General features: G+C 45.0%; 1 protein-coding gene across 5 annotated transcripts in view; it reads left to right on the top strand.

Moving 5' to 3' along the window:
* LOC306831969 (cell adhesion molecule DSCAM-like) overlaps positions 1-17,711 on the top strand; it is a 100,652-nt gene that overhangs the window by 22,143 nt on the left and 60,798 nt on the right. For 3 of the 5 annotated variants that reach the window (XM_079356286.1, XM_079356290.1, XM_079356287.1), the window contains exons 2-4: positions 1,484-1,801; positions 1,895-2,044; positions 2,494-2,544. In XM_079356286.1, coding sequence (XP_079212412.1) covers positions 1,484-1,801; positions 1,895-2,044; positions 2,494-2,544 — 519 coding nt within the window. The remainder of the gene's footprint in view (positions 1-1,483; positions 1,802-1,894; positions 2,045-2,493; positions 2,545-17,711) is intronic. The other 2 variants (XM_079356288.1, XM_079356289.1) reach the window with 1 other exon arrangement.

Here is a 17,711-nt window from a genome sequence, read left to right on the forward strand (position 1 = left end):
TGTTTGTGTCTTTTCTGGGATGATGACTTGAGCTTGAATTGCGTTGAGCTTGTGCCTCCGTATGTTTACTGAGAAACTGCTCCGTCTGGTTGTGTTTGACCTTCGAACTCGTCTGTTGGTTTCAGAAAGGAGCTTGGGGGGTTTTCATTAGCTGTGGCGACTGTTAAATCGTCATCTACAGGTGCACACTTTCTCACAGATGCACCAACATGTGCACACTTTAGCCATTTAGCCTGATGCTAACACGTAGTGGAAATGGCCATAAACGGGCTAAGAGAATTAGCAACATAATTGTGGTAACGTTAGCTTAATAAACAGGTCGTATCTCAGAGGTTTCAGGCGGTTTTTTGATGAAAGTGTTTGCGTCAGCTTGAACTAGCACATCGCTCAGAGGAATGCGTGCTAACGTTTAGCACAGACATGTGGATGTTAACCAAGAGGCTGGTGCTAGCACTGCTAACGTTAGCCACACTTAGACGCAGACATTAATTGTGCTAACTGTTGCTGCATTTTTGTGGACATCCAGAAAAAAAAACAGTTTTTTGAAGAATAAAAAAAATCACAGGTGGGGTTTAAATAACAGTGTCAACCTGATATGTGAGAAAGCACTTTTAGTTTGAGACAATGTTTTTTTTTTTTTTTATCAGATTGATTTCTGCCTTTAGATGCAGATATATACTGAGAGGGATTGACGTACCATAGATTGCATTTGAACTCACCCTCCTTTTTCCCTCTTCAACATGGACTCTTTCTGCAGACAACAACAAAACAAAAGCTGCACACACCAAAGACTTTGTCTGACATTCTGTATACAAAGGTAGATATTTGTTAGGAGGGATTTGTCCGATTAGTCAAAAGGAACATAAACAAATGTCTTGATTTTCTTTAACAACGGTCTTAATCTCAAACCTTCAAAGTGAATTAAATCAGAAAAAACAGCAGAATTCACATTTTCACAAGTAAGTCACCAAGGTTCGTGTCATCTTTGAAACTGAACTATAAAAATGATGATCCAAACATCTGAAGGTTATTGTTCTTTTCCGTTGATTAAGCCACCAGCGTCCTGAGCTGCTCACCACTGGCGTTCATGTTTTTATTGGATCGTTGCGTCGAGAGACACGCGTGTTGTGCAGCACTCTGTTATTTCTCCATCCACTTTCCTCCTCTCCCACAATTTTGCTGCAATGTCTCTTCATAGACAACAAGAGACTCACTCCTGCAACCTCCTCCTACTGCAGTGAGCACAAACACAATGGTCAACCAGGGAAAAACACACTTGGCCTCAATTCAGAGCAAGACACAGATGCAGTGTTGCGGATGTTCTTTTGTTACGTGGCGAGGTTTAACAGCAGAGAATATTTTTGTCATTTAAATAATTCAAAGAGCTCTGGCTTACAATATTCAAGGTTTTATCAAGTTCTTAAAGTGTGTCTGCGTGTCTGACGCTCGTCTTTGTTTCTTCTTTCTCCCTCCTCTCCTGCAGTTTTCTGTGAAGATCTACGTTCCAGCTTATATTTTGTCAATGCATCTGTGCAAGAGGTAGTGTTTGCCAGCACCACAGGGACATCGGTGCCCTGTCCCGCCGCCGGCGTGCCCCCTGTCTCACTGCGCTGGTACCTGGCCACCAGCGAGGAGATCTACGATGTGCCAGGGATCCGCCATGTGCACCCCAATGGCACCCTTCAGATCTTCCACATCCCCCCTTCCAGCTTCAGCAAACTCATCCATGACAACAGCTACTATTGCACAGCGGAGAACCCCTCAGGGAGAATCAGGAGCCAAGATGTCCACATTAAGGCCGGTCAGTTCCTCTGCATGCTCAGGGCTCTCTCAGGTGCTTGTCTTTGCAGTTTGTCCTCTCACACTCAACTCTGCTTTCTGTCCCTCCTCACAGTCCTACGAGAGCCCTACACAGTCCGGGTGGAGGACCAGAAAGCCATGAGAGGCAATGTGGCGGTCTTCAAGTGCATTATCCCCGCCTCAGTGGAGGCCTACATCACTGTTGTGTCCTGGGAGAAAGACACAATGTCAATCAACGCTGAAAGTAAGTCATGGCGTCGTCGTCTCTGTGTCAGACAGTCCCAGTCAGCACGCTGGTTATGTCTGCGTGAGATTTAGCATCTGGATTAATGATGCACCACATTACTCTCTGTAATGAAACACTCCACACAAGTCACGGCGTGTCACCAGGTCAGATTTGGTCGGACATCGATTGTCTTTTTTTTTTTTTTTTTTACACACATTGGATTAAGATAAAACTGACCCGGTCGTCACGAGTTAGAGTAAAAAAAAACAAAATGGAGGAGTCAGAAAAGAGAAACGTAGCAAAGCAGCTTTTGCTTTGGTATGAACGTTGTGGTTCCGTAGAAACCATTAAAAAAAAGAAAAAAACCCTTTAGCCTCTTAAAAAGCATGACAAGAATCGAAAAGCTGAGATTTCTGTCATTCATGTAATCATGTTTTTACGTATGCAATGCACTTATATTTTGCAAGGTGGGGTCTACAACAGGATGAAAACGGCTGCAATCTGGCTCCAGGAGATAGGTACTATGAACATGTTTACCTTGATCCAAGAGTCACACCTGATCGCCGTAGCTTGACTGTTTTATTCTTCCTGTCAGAGAAAAGATTCAGCCTTCGTCTTTTTGCATCATCACGCTGTATGTTTGCTCATGACATAGCTTCATTGTGCACAGTGGAAAACGTGCAAATGTGACTGCAGTCACTTCTGTTAAAGTTATTAAAAAAAAACACAATAACCTCTTCATGACCTCAGCTTGCTCAGATTTCAGAGATATGAAGCATTTAAAGACTTTCAGTGATTTGACCGTATACATGCAAACACATGTAGCTGTCATCAGGTCAGTGCTCCTGCAGAGATCAGAGGGCGGAGTGAAGTCTGTCCTGGTGATGAGTACTGTGACGGCACAGGTGCACGTGTGGACTCTTCCTATCATCTGACATTGAACCTATCCCGTACCGTCCAATCAGCCTGGCCCATTCTGTGTATGTGTGTGTGTGTGTATCCATGTCTGTCTGACCCAATGACAGCAAGGTCCCGGTCCTCCTTCCTCCGCCCGTCCTTCCACGAGAGCGCAGGCTGCCAGCCGTGTCACTTAGCCTCAGTGTATTGACCCATTTGTGCGGCTGATCGGAGGCACTGCAGCTCTCCGATCATTCAAATCACTTAAATGGAACGCTCGCCTGCGTGATTGTTTCCCAGCCCTGGGGGGCAAATTCACTTTATGTGGGGCATTTAGCAAACTCAATAGACAAGAGTTAATGTCATTTTGCTTTTGGATGGAGGGCAAACGCTGGCGAGCAACTGCTTTTTTTTGTTTTTTTGTTGACGTTTCACATTTGTCCACTGAGGCGAAATCAGCCATGTTGAAATCTATAGCAATCTCTTAATTGTCCATAAATGGATCTGCCTGCAGCATGTTTTCAGATACTGGTGTATCCATGATGGAAAATGTTCAGCACTTTCTCCTACTGTGACGATATTTAAGTTGTTTAAACGTCTCTTTGTCTCGACTGCATGTTTTCAGATCTTTGAGAGACTTAAAAAAAAAAAAAGTTTGAGTGTTTATTTCAAGCGGTAAAAATCTTCACGTCTTTAGCCGTCAGCCATGTAAACGCTGTCAGAAAAATCATCCAGCCACCAATCCAGCGCTCCTCTCCATGCTAAATAATGGATGACGGAAGCCTATGAATCCATGAGCAAATGGTCCTTATTCACGTCTCAGTGCACGCATCCTACCGACGCTGCGTCCATTCCCCTCAGCCTCTTCTACACACATTTTAAGTGCACTTTGTCTGTGTGTATCCATGTCTGTGAGTCTATATGCACACTAACTGACAGCTCCCTGAAAGATGGCTTAACCCCTCATCTCGAAAGGCCGAGCGTCGACGGTTCAATTTTTAATGACTAAAAATAATATCAACACTTTGACTTCAAAACAAAAAACTTGGTGAAATGTCGCTTTTCTGTCTTCAGACATGAATAATTGAGTCGGCTTTTCAGTTTTTTATTTTTTGAAGGTGTAACGTGATGTGCTGCGCCGTCAGAAAGGCCTTCGGTCGGTCTCACCGGACGTGGAGCCTTTTTTCAGTCGAATAACAAAGAGCCACTCAGAAGAGGCCCCGGGTCCATTAGAAAAGAAAATTATAATGAAAAAGGGCTTCAGTCACATTGCTGTGTACCGTGTTGTGCTTTAAAAGTGGCTGTCCGGTGAACTCTGGTTTTATAAGAACAGAGAAATGTTGATCGTTACGCTCGTTAAGCATCTACAAACTCATCGATTTGATTAAACGTCTCGCTTATTTTTGACTTAAGACACCTGGTCCTGGTCTTGTCCAAATCCAGACACTTTTTCCTCCTTCAACCAACCTCTTAAGTGCAATATTTGACCACCCTCCGCTCAAGCAAACACAACGCTACCATCAGCACCCCTCTTCCCCGTCATTCCCCGAGTTCTCCGACCGATTGCAGACACATCTACGACCAGCTCCATGTTGATTCACTGCTTACGTTTTTAAGTATTTTATGCCAAAAACAATTCTAATCTTAAATCTGTGGGTTCTGAATTGTGCTCTCTACTGGCACCGTCCCTGAGTAGGTGGCGCCCTCTGGTACCTGGCCCCTCCTCCCCCACCATGGAGGCGGCGCTCGCGCTTGGACAGAGAGCGATTGACGTAAACACCAAACAAGCGAAAGGAAGCGCCGGCCCATCCCGTGTGAACACAGAGCCGCTAACAGGAAGGCTTCACTCATTGATTTATTTAGTAAAGAAGCAGATATATTTCACGTCGTCCTTCTGAATGTTTAAAAATGTTGCATGACACCTTCGGTGTTTTATTCCATGCTGCATTTGTTCACGTTTCTAGTGTCCAAAAGAGCCGACGACATCCAATCAGAACACTGTGATTACCTGTGACTGAACGCTAGCTCGTCGTGAGCGTGTGAATCGTCAAAATGAAGACCCCGGTTAAAAAGGAGTTCATGCTCCAAAATCCAGGACAAGTCAATTTTCCAGAAAATGACAAACCCGCTGATTTTCGACAATGAATCATCGACTGTGTAGCCAATGTCGGACCAGTCATTGTCGATGACAATTAGCATATTCAAACAAATCTGTTATTATTTCTTGGACTTTTAGAACAACTCACATTGTGTTGAGCTCTATTGTACGCTGCAACTTTCCTCCGTGTTTGGAGGACAGGATTAGCTTCTCAGCCGTCATATGGACTGATTGTTGGTTAATCACTCCGTCCAGTTTAATGACTTATTAAACGTAGCTGAAGTAAGAGTACAGAGCAGGACTGGATCCCCGACTTCCATCTCTGTTCAACATTTAAAAAAAAAAAAAAAAGCTTTATTTATCTCTGCGTGCATCGATTCAAAAGCTACCCACTGTCCCCACTAAGAGGATTTCAGTCAGTGTTAAAGGAGGGGAACCAATCAGGTCCCAGTTTGATCACGCTGGGTTTACTGGTAATGATTGGACACAATGAAGGGGAAATCAGTCATTGTATAATTTGGCTCTGAGAAAAGCCAGGAGGGATGAAAAACGGAAAAATGAACCAAACTGGGGCTCAGTGGTTTGGCCTGTTCTCCATGTTATTGTTTACAGACGGGCTATTTTTACTTTCAAACCAACTCTATGTCATGCTGTTGGTGTTACCATGGTGCAGTGATTGCACGTGACCAATCAAAGGCCCAGTCATTGATTTCAGAACAGTCAGTCTCGTTTTCATCCAGCTGCTGCACCACCGTCTTCATATCTTTGTCAAGATGCCAAACAGAAGTCGGAGCGCAGAAGGAGACAACTTTAGAGTTCAACGAGCAAAATGAAAGAAAAATAAAAAAAAATACAACCATGAACAAAAATTGATTCTTGGATTAAAAAAAATTAAAATCATTGAGCTCGTATTGGCAAACAACTTGTTCACTGTTGTTTATTTCCACTGTGCGTCTGATGTAATGCCGTTAACAGTAGCTGCAGGTTCATTTACCTTTTACAGTGATGCTCATGTGCTTGTCTGAAAATAAAAACAGTAGTTAACAGGAATGTCATGATTTTACTGTCATGGCCGTTTACATCAGGGCAGGTAAGTCCAGAAAGCAAAGTATCAGATCACATACAAATAAGCACACGGACAAATCGATCAAACCTCCTTGTTTTAGTTTTCATCTCCGAATGTTTAGAACAAGAGCAGAAACAAAAATCTCACATCATTTTCTCCTTTCTTGTTAATAATCTCTGCAGTAATCACTCTCTATATAGAGCGTAATAAAGCAGTTAGTAATAATCCAGAGCTGCTTTGAGTGTCTGTGTTGGAGATGCTCGAACAGAGCAGGATACTATATCTGTGTTGAGGGGCCCCGGGGCCCCGATGATCACTTTGATTAATGGTGACGTGATCGGCGTGAATGAAGCTCACCAGGAAGAGATTAAAAAAAATCGGCAAAAAGGAAAGCTTGTACTTGGGTGAAAGACTGTGCCTTGTTGTTAATGCGTGCACTTCCTGCAGTGATGCTTCATGGGATGCGCAGTGATGGACCGTGGCTGGCTGCGGCTGTTTCTCTGTGCAGGGCCATTCCCCAGGTGCAGCCTGTGCTGCAGTCACTGAGGAGGCCTTGTAGTCATTTGCCTTGGCCTGATGCTGCCTGCTCTGCATTCAAGCAGCAGCAGGGCCGAGTGGGGGCCGACCCCCCAGCAATGCTGCAGAGACTCACACACACACACACACACACACACACACACACACACACACACACACACACGCAGGGGCTTCTTTTCATTCAGCACACGAGCTAAAGCACAGGGGCCGTCGGCCATCACACAGATTCAGCTCTCCCTCATTTCTCCTTCTTTTCAGTCTCTCTGGTTCTGCTCCCTCTTCACGTTTCTGTCTCTATCTCTCACACATCATGTCGACGATAAAGCGATTACCTATTTATTCCACGACAACATTAAACGCCATGAAATAAACACCAGTGATTGCAGGTTAAGCAGTGAATAGCTGGTGTCCAGTAAAGCAGCCCTCAGTGCTGCTGGGTTTAGAAACACTTATTATTCTAACACTCTCAGTCTGGCCCGTTTGCTCAACCATATTGTGTGTTTCACAGTTTCTTTCATGTTTGTTGACATTTGGGATGTGTGTTGGAGTTATTGCTGCAGCCAGCCTCCAGCCCTGCAGCCATCGCCGAGAGGGAGCACAGCCAGCCACACCATGTGGCTTTAATTGGCCGTGTATGATAATCCTTTGAAGAGGAATATCAAGAGTCACCATCGAAAACGGGCTACTGGACCTTATCGTGCGTTTGCAGTCCTCGCTGTGTCTCCTCCGTCCTCCGTCCTCAGCTGGACTACAGTCACACAGTTACCATGAGTGAAGCTGAACTTCAACTCGTCCTCGTCATTGTTGATGATAACCGATAGGACGACTGATGTGATGCGGATATATTATTCACTGTAAATTACTCCCTGTCTTAAAAAAGGCCTGAAAACATTTAACAGTGGTAATACATGCAACAGCAGCTGTCCACCAGACGAGGTTGTGTGTGTTTTTTTTTAAGTGAACGTCATTAAAAATCACAACAAAACAGAGTCAACTTAAAAGCTTAAAAAAAGCAGCATTTCACCAAGACGACGTCAGACAGGAGGGGCTGCAAGCTGAGCTGCCACTGCTGCTGTTACGCTTTAAAAGCTCTTTCTTACATTTATCATTCAGGAGGTTTTTTTTTTTTTTTTACCTGGAGTGGAGTTTCTGCAAGGGTCTCATGCTCTCAAAAACCAAAGTTATTAAAATCGGTAAAGACACCGAAGGAAACGCTAAAAATGACGGGCCTTGTGGGCCGTGTGCAGAACTGTGACTCACGTTAGCATTTTTGGTCAACGGTGAGCATTGAAGAGTTTTTTTTCTTCTTGCAAATATCTCAATAACACTGAAAAAAAAAAAAAAAAGCCAAGAGTTGCAGCTCATGAGTCTGTTGTTTTTTTTGGCGTCACAGTGTACCCAGTGAGGGGGCTGCTAGCCGAGCTGCAACTAAATGTAGCTCCGCTAGTTTCTCTGATTACCTCCAGGTATCCGACGTTCACTGAATTTTGTCTGAAGAGCAGAATCCAGCTCCGACCATGAAATCTCAAATCTACATGGACTAGTCAGTGATTATTTCAACATCCGATGTTTATCCAAGAAACATTTCATCCCATTCTCCCCGTATCCCCGTCTGTCAGCGTGGTCAGGTGACCTCTTTGTGTTCATTTAATCAGTGTGCGTCAACAAGTAGCAGACATATTATGATCATATATTAGTTGCGGGTCTTCCTGTATCATGTGTATTTATACTGTAAACATGGAAGGATGGCAGTAGTGTTCAAGCCTACAGGTAGTGTGGGATAATGAATACCTTTTGTTGGGCGCAGCCTCGCAGCTTGCTCGCTGACGGTTTTGCCCTTTTCTTAGATTGTGATGTAGGAAGCGCAGCCATTGGTGCAGCACAACCTTGAGCTGGGGGCTGGGGTGGGTGTGTAATGGTTTTACTGGTCCCCGTGTTGGTGGAGATGTGAAGGGAGAGGGAGGGGGGAGTTAAGGAGGGGGAGAGAGAGGATAGCTAACTCTCTCTCTCTCTCTCTGTCCCTCGCTCGCTCGCTCGCTCACTCGCTCTGTCGACAGGCAGGGTTGGGAGTGTGACGTGTGACAGGCGGGATGTAGAGTCTTTTTCCAGCGTTGGTCGTTCTGTCTGCCCATGATTGGCTGGAGTATTGTTATTCACACCGACAAAAAAAAAAAAAATGGGTCAGGTGGCGTGTGGAGAATGGAGAGTGTTTGTATGGATGGATGGACGGACCAGCACAAACACACACACACACACACACACATGCATACCTACACATGCGTCCCACACGGCTGCAGGATTACACTGTGCTGCTGGTGGCAGATAAATAACAGATAAATGAAAATAAATCCTGGTTATGTGTTAAAGCGTCTCTCGTGTTGAATTCGGCGTGTTTTCTCTCACAAGCGGCGAGCTGCTTCTCTCCCCTCTTACTCAGCGGCAGGAGCTTAGCGAGATAAATAAAGGGTTGCACTGGAGGAGAGAGAGAGGAAAAAAAACTGGGAGGAAAATCAATACCTGTGTGCATGAATCTAGCTGCAGCTGCCACAAAGCATTATGGGAACATGACGGGTAGATACACTTGGGCTGGGCAACGTGCGGGCGGCGTGATTGGCTGGAAGGTAAAAAAAAACAAAAAACAACAGAGCTCCAATGAAAAGGACAAAAAATGACAACAATTTTTTTTTTAATGATTTTTATTGATTGAAAACATTTGTTCTTCTTTTTCAGTTTAAAAAAAAAAAAAAAAAATCTTAATTTTAATGTTTGAACGAATTTAGCTCCTCAGTGGTTTTGCTGCTGTTGAGCATAAATGAATGTGAGTTAAATATTTTCAGACTGCTGTGTTGAACTGAACAGTTTGAATAATTTTAAAGGAAAATAAATTAAAAAAAAAGAATAAATGTGTTTGAATGAAGTTAAATGGAAGTAAAGTTTCGTGTGTTTTATATTTGAAGTGTGTGTGCTGCTGCCCGTCACGACCAGGACGCGACCATCAATCCTTCAATCGACTGTGTTTTCATGTAGACAGAGACACATCCCAGCAGAGTTCACACAGAAAGCCGGCCGACGCTAAAATGACGCGTGAGAAACAGACGCGTCATCCATCAGGCAGAAGACGAGGAATCGGACTCTGCAGGTGTTTTCAGACCAATCAGATCTCTGTGAAGAGGAGCGGGGGAGACAGGGGAGCTCTCAGGAGGGCCACACTTCACGGGGCCGTGGTGCGGGGAGAGAGAACCTACCTTACTGGACTCTTTAAGGGGGGTGGGGGGGGGGCACTAAAAAAGAGGGAGGTTTTTAATAGTGAATAGTAGAAATGAGAAAAAGTGAATCTGGTCCAAAAACACAAAAAGATTCAATTCCTTTCAAGAGTAAAGAGTTTACAAAGTTCCAGCCGTCGGTCTCTTTGTGACCTTTATTTTACACCTTCTGTTTGATTATCCTGCTTATGAACACGGGAGAGGAAAGAGCCTTGTAGCCCTGTAGGTTTCCTCCTGAATAAAGACGTCACTCATAAAAAACAAAAAAAAAGATGTTTTTATTTCTACAGTTAAAACACATTAAAAAGATGTAGAGGAGAAAAAAGCAAAGATGAAAGGCCCTGTTGTTCAAGTCTCTCTGCTCGCAGGTTCAAAGTCGTGTTGACTTAGCTCCAGCGCCCGCCGTGTGTTTAAAATCCACGCAGCTGCACTTCCTCCGTGAAGTGGAAGTTGTGACATCATTGCAGGTGTGTGTCTGAGGTCCATACGTTACAGGTGTGTGTCTGAGGTCCATACGTTACAGGTGTGTGTCTGAGGTCCACACGTTACAGGTGTGTGTCTTAGGTCCACACGTTACAGGTGTGTGTCTGAGGTCCACACGTTACAGGTGTGTGTCTGAGGTCCATACGTTACAGGTGTGTGTCTGAGGTCCATACGTTACAGGTGTGTGTCTGAGGTCCATACGTTACAGGTGTGTGTCTGAGGTCCACACGTTACAGGTGTGTGTCTGAGGTCCATACGTTACAGGTGTGTGTCTGAGGTCCATACATTACAGGTGTGTGTCTGAGGTCCACACGTTACAGGTGTGTGTCTGAGGTCCACACGTTACAGGTGTGTGTCTGAGTTCCACACGTTACAGGTGTGTGTCTGAGGTCCATACGTTACAGGTGTGTGTCTGAGGTCCACACGTTACAGGTGTGTGTCTGAGGTCCATACGTTACAGGTGTGTGTCTGAGGTCCACACGTTACAGGTGTGTGTCTGAGTTCCACACGTTACAGGTGTGTGTCTGAGGTCCATACGTTACAGGTGTGTGTCTGAGGTCCACACGTTACAGGTGTGTGTCTGAGGTCCATACGTTACAGGTGTGTGTCTGAGGTCCATACGTTACAGGTGTGTGTCTGAGGTCCATACGTTACAGGTGTGTGTCTAAGGTCCATACGTTACAGGTGTGTCCAACAGGACATTCAAACATGACTCTGAGATTACTCTGTGCGTGCTCCACACAGCCTGCTGCTCACACTGACACACATAGTAATTAAATTGGCTGATGCCCTTTCTCTCTCTCTCTCTCTCTCGCTCGCTCGCTCGCTCTTTACTGCACCGCCGCTGCAATGATCACACTCCCTCCTCCGTACTGTGCTGTTTGCTCACCAATAACCGCAATTTGTTCTTTATTAAACTCTCGGGGCCGGGAACAATTAGGGTGTGAGCTGGAGGTGCTGTGTGTGTGTGTGTGTGTGTGTGTGTGTGTGTACGCATGCGTATGTTTGAGCGCAGGCATGATAAGGGAGGAGGAGGAGGAGGAGGAGGAGAAGGGGGGGGGAGGATACTAAACACTGCTTAATCTTTGATAAACAGTGAGGTCTCCTTTGTGCCGCTGCAGTTTGGCACATCTTCTCCCAGCAGCTCAGAGCTGTGCCGAGCTGTGCCGGGCCGGGCCGGGCCGGGCCGGGCCGGGCCGGGCCGGGCTAGCTCATGGCTGCTGCTGCTGCTGCCTCCGCCGCTCGCAGCCCTGGATGAATGCCAGGTCATGCATGGCTCCCTGCCAAGATACAGATTAGCTATAAGCGCAACATGAGCTAATCATGGAAGGAGCCACCAATTAATTGGCACTTAGACATTTTGTGGACTGCGTGGATTTGGGGCGGCGTTATCGGTGGATCAAAGTGATTGGCATGTGTAGATACTGTGTCACATACTGAGGGGGGGGGGGGGGGGAAACCCCAAACATGTGTGGGTGTTTGTATGCTAAGAGCTCCATTTGAATAAGAGGCTCCAGGGCTGCACAGAAGGCTAGTGCTGAGCTGTGTTTGTGTCATGTTTATGGATAAGAAGTGGATGAAGCCATCTTTGTGTGAAGGCCCGTTTGTTCCAGGCGTTAGCCTCGTCCCCAGCATTTAAAAAAAAGACATTTATACCAGTTTATCTTTGCACCAACTTATTTATTCTTTGTATTTAGAGATTTTAAACATCACGTTTTTGACAGTATTGATCATCATCATCATCATCATCATCATCACCACCACCAGCAGCAACTGTGAATATTGTTTCAGTCATTTTCTCTTCCTTATTATTCCACCTCATACTTCTTTTCTACTCGATTTTATTTGACATTTTATTTCTCTACTTCTGGACTGTGTTTTTGAGCTTTGTTAGGATTAATAACGTATTTCTGATCCAAGGACCACTCGCACAATATCTGGATTAATAAAACAATAGAATATATTTTAAAAAGATGAAAACATCTGTCGTGGTAACGAGGATGATAAGAGGGTGCAGTGGTTAGTGTGTACGGAGGTTACAGTCCTCAACACGGATGGGTTTGAATCCAGCCTGTGGCTCTCTCTCTCTCTCTCTCTCTCTCTCTCTCTCTCTCTCTCTCTCTCTCTCTCTCTCTCTCTCTCCCCCTGATTTCTGTCTCTGTCCATTTTCCCATCCCTCCAATAAAAGTCCAAAATATATAAATATATATAAAAAGAAATAATATCTCACAACAACCGTCCAGAAAAAGAAAAGAATATATATAAATATATACAGTAAATACATATCAGACATACAGACACACCCACCTGTGTATTCTGTGGGTCAGTATGATGGTCGTGTGCTCGTTGGTTCCTCTTGGTCTTTGGTTCGGATGGATGGAGCATAAAGATCACTTCCTGTCTGTCAGGCTGTGAAGAGGAAAGACGGCACACGTGAACGTGTGTTTGGATACGACAGTACGACGGGATGCAAAAGTTGTGTTGGTGGTGCGGGAGTGTCCAGAGAACATTCTGGGCCCCCTAACACAGGACGAGACAGTGAAGCATGTGAGCAGCTGACAGAAATGGATGAAACGTTTGTCAGACTTTTCATAGAAAAGCTCATCAGCAATCAGAGAGTGCTGCGGTGTGACAGCTCGACGAGGGTCACTCACAGCGCTTTACAAGCGCCTGCTGTGTGCGCCGTGATTGCACTCTGCCTGCGATAAAAAAAGAAAAGAAAGGTGTGTCCCCCCCCCCCCCCACACACACACACACACACACACACCCCTCCCACGCTGTCACATTTAACCCTGGTGTTCTGTGACGACACTTACAGTGAGAAAGAATACAACCAAATGATTTCCAGAGGAGACCTTGGACAGGTGAGAGAGGCTGCGTCTAATCTCAGCATCTGTGTAAGAACCTTTACATGCATATGAACCTGTGTGTGTGTGTGTGTGTGTGTGTGTGTGTTAGAGAGACACAGAGAGAGAGAGAGTGTGTGGGAGGAGGAAAAAGGGGGAGTCGGCTGTGAATGGTTGCTCTTATCGCGTGCATGCAGCTGCTGCAGTGTCTTTGAGAGACGGAGGGGCCGTCCATGCACGCCACTCACTCTGCCTATTCACCGCCGCCCGCCCTCCCTCCCCCCCCCTCCCTCCCTCCCTGCATCCCCCCCTTCTCTCCTTTTTCACCCAGTCTGTGCTGCATTTTCACGACGAGGAAGTCGGAGAAAGAAAAGAGGGGAGAAAATCATGACTTGAGCTTTCGTGCAGACTCATGACATGCAGGCCTCGTCTTCCTCGCCCTCGCGATTATCACACAGGACAGGCAAGAAATGAACTGTCATCAGACATCGCCGCGTCAACGCACTAATGACTGTTTGTCTTCTTCTTTTGAGACGAAATCTTCGCAGGCCTCAAATATTTCTGCTGCTTTTATAAAATCCAAACAGTGACTGAAAGAAACGTTTTCACCGAAAGTCAGACCAACCTTCGCTGTCCAACAAGTCCGGAGCAAAGATAATGACAGCAAAAATTCCTCCCCTTGCTTCTCCATGCTAATCAAAACTACGAGTAATGAAGTGAATTCATTCAGTGAGGAGCCGCTGCCGGAATAAAGGTGACCTGCTGAGAGGTTTTTTCTAAGAGAAGCCACCATGGGAAATCACCTTGATAGATGGACGTCTCAGGCAGCGAGGGAGCTGATATCCCAGAGCAATGCATGTAGCATGCAGAGTGCATTCTGGGATTTGTAACCCTCCATCTTTGCACAGGTGCCCTGTCATGTCCGGCTTCACTCCCGCAGCAGTTTTTTCTCAAGCTGTGATGTGTAACCTTGAGTGTGAGAGCAGAAAGGAGGAGCAGATGGTGAGAGAGGATGATTAACAATCCGACCGGAGGCCCGCAGGCTCGCACATCATGTGTTTATTAAACATGATCAAAAATGCCTGTTATTTAATACCGTCATAATATCACCGTTTCAATTATTCTCCCTCAATCCCTCAAAAATTAACCAATCAAAACTGTCCATCCAAAAAAATAAAATAATTATACAAATAAATGAATGATTAAAAATTATAAAAAATTATAGATTTAAATTATTACCTTAATAAAAATATTGAAATGTAATTAAAGTTTTACAGAGAATAATAACATTTAATTTGTGGTGCATTCAGGGCCTAAAGGAAATCCATACGGCACATTTTTCGATTGTTTGAAGAAATGTATGCTCTGATTTATTCCCCTTTAATAACCACATAATGCTGCTTAATTTAAATGAATATAAATTAAATCTTTTTTTTTTTTAAAGAAACAGTTGTTTTATTGAAGGATCGTGATCCTGAATTTCAAATCATTTAAATGCAAGATTTAAAATAATTATGCAGCTCTTTTCTGCAGCATATATTTAACATGTTTGAACTGAAAGGCAGATATTGATCCTCCCAAACGAGCGCTTTACATTATTTTGTCGAAGGTGAGGGAAGTAAATGTTTTGGAAACGCTTGCATAATCCTTTAGTTCCACTCTGCACGTACACGGAGAGATACAATGCAGAGGGAGTGTGTGTAAAAATAATTCAGAGGACAAAGAAATTAAACTGATAAGTAAATGCATGAAGGGTCCTTTGCATAATCCCAGTTAATCCATAATGCAGAATAAAGAGTGAGCCGTCTAAAAATATCTGCATTCAGAGCGCCGAGGAAGAAACGTTTGATTTGCACGTTTGGAGAAACTCGTTCCTGCAGCAGTTAGAAATCGTCTTACATTACAGGATGAGATGTAACATTGAACTTTTACATTCAACATAATTAATGATAAAACTGCAGGGGGAAAAAAATGCATGAAATTATTTTCATATGAAAATAGAATTAAATTGAGTGTGTGTGTGTGTGTGTGTGTGTGTGTGTGTGTGTTGGATGTGCAGTGATGGACTCCAAATAGATTTCTCTCTTGCATACAGTAAATAGTCATGTTGTTGCTGAGGGCCTGAGTTGACGCTGTCAGCTTCTCCTGATTGGCTGAGGCCTGCTATGACTCGTCATGCGCTGAGCCAATACGGCTTCCTCTCCTCTCCTCTCTTTTTTTTTTTTTTTTTCTTCTTCTTTTTTTTCCCCCCACCCTAAATAAATTGCCTGGAGAAATTGAACAAAAAATTAGAGAAAGGGAGAGAGCCTTTCATCTAATTGAGAAGCTCATATTAGCTGTGGTGGGAAGATAAGCTCCTCTCTCTCTCTCTCTCTCTCTCTCTCTCTCTCTCTCTCTCTCTCTCTCTCTCTCTCTCTCTCTCTCTCTCTCTCTGCAGATATTAAGCCTTCTGCATGTTCGCCAGTTTCTGTTTTCTTTTCCACTACAGCTTGATTTTTTTTTTTCTTTTTAAAGCTGTCACCTTGGTGCACTCGGTGTCAGCAAGGTGCAGGTTTAAAGTTAAGAGTGTGTGTTTACCTGTGTGTGTGTGTGTCTGTGTGTGTGCTGCAGCTGCACACACACACACACGCTGAACTCCTTAAACTGACGATACATGGTGTCACCTTGTGCAGAGCTTTAAGACCAACAGGAAAACACAAACACAGTCCTTCATGGAGATTCTCTGTTTACAGATGTTTTGCACCGTGCACACTAAAAGAACACGCACTAATATGGAAGTGCAGCCATGAAATATTTATATTTATATTTACTTTTATATTTACTTTTATTCTTGAAGATGTGGCTGATTTAAACAAGTAGTGTTCATGCTCGTAGCATGCAAACATTAAAGGAACATTCAGAAGGATTTTTCATTGCAGCTTCGAAGCGCAACATCCAAACTGGCCCCGCCTCCCTGGCTCCTCCTCCCGCAGAAGTGCACGCCCACTGCAGGTCGTAACATGTATGTTTAATGCGTGTACCTACGTACCCTGCAAGCTGCTGCACGCTAGCACAAGCTAACCACAACTCTGCACAGAGGAAAAGCTGAGCAAACACAGAACACAGGAGCTCTATGTGCTTCTCTTTACCCGTGTCAGTCATTCTCCGCGTTGTCTCGATTCTACCCCACTCCTAAACACACACGTGCGCTCTCGTTAGCCGGAGGAAACGCTGAGTTTCAACCAAAACAAACTCAAACATGAAAAAAAAATCCAGTGAGAGGAGAAGAGAATGTGTGCACGGAGGAGGATTGAGCAGTGTTCCTCGTCTAAGTCTGTCGTGGATTTTTGAAGGAAAGCTTGTGACTCGGTCTTTAAGCGACGACGTGTCGATGAATCGGTTCCAACATATGTTCTAATTGACATTGTGGATAAACCTCTGCTTGGATTTATCAGGCAGTCTGATTCTCGGGGTGTAGACGTTCCTCCTGATTACATTGTGTCTTCTTGTGCCTTGATCCCTTCAGCCCCCCAAACCAGGATTACACCCCCCCCCCCCCCCCCCCCCCCCACACACACACACACACACACTGCAGCCCCCAAATGTCTCTGTGCAAGGGTGATACTGTGGAGGGGAAAAAAAGCAATCAAGTGGTGATTTTAGTGACGGTTTGTTAATCTTCTCTCCAGCAGAGTGAGGAGGAGAGCAGCAGAGAGGTAAAAGGTTCGCCGTGTCTGCTGCTGCTGCTGCTGCTGCTCTGACTTACTGCCTCCTTCAGTCCAAGGCAGCCATTTTGTGTGAGCCTGTGTGTGTGTGTGTGTACAGAGCTGGATCTCAACTCACATAAAAAGACACTCACTTCCTCTTTGATTCTGAACTGAGGCTTTTTTTGTCGGAGGTCACCTGGAGCTGCTTCATGACTGAGTCTCTTCCTGACGATGCAAACAGAATCTATGGACTCCAGATGGAATCCAATAAACCGTGTCTGCATTGTTTGGCGTGACCTTCCTTTGCACTCGGCACATGGCGAACTCTTTCAGGGAGTCTGTCGAACGTTCCTCCCAGCACTCTCAGGTCTGGACTCTTAACATCGCTTCATCATTCTGGCCACGCTGAAAGGTGAAAACGTTCCCAGTCAGGAGCTGGAGACTGTAAAGTGACACTTGTTTGTTTGTGTGGACGGGACGTCACGCATGCAACACGTCCCTCCTCCTCCTCCTCAAAGACAGACAGGTGCATCTCTCATCAGCTGCAGCCATTGTCCCCGAGCTCCACTCCTTCCTTATCTGTGTGCAGATGTGAAGTGCGTGTTGGTGTGCGGGGCCCTGAGCAAACACAGCGTCCGTGTCAGCCGTCAGACTCTGCACCATTCAAACACAGACATAATGGCCGCTTTTCTCCAGGCCTTGTTTGCTCTGTGTTTTGTGGCTTTGGCGTCTGGCAGATGGGCCATCGGGGATTATACCTGCTAATGAAGAGATGAGGATCGGGGGGGGGGGTTGTATTACAAGTTATG

Source organism: Symphodus melops (assembly GCF_947650265.1).
Source record: "Symphodus melops genome assembly, chromosome: 11".
Lineage (NCBI taxonomy): Eukaryota > Metazoa > Chordata > Actinopteri > Labriformes > Labridae > Symphodus > Symphodus melops.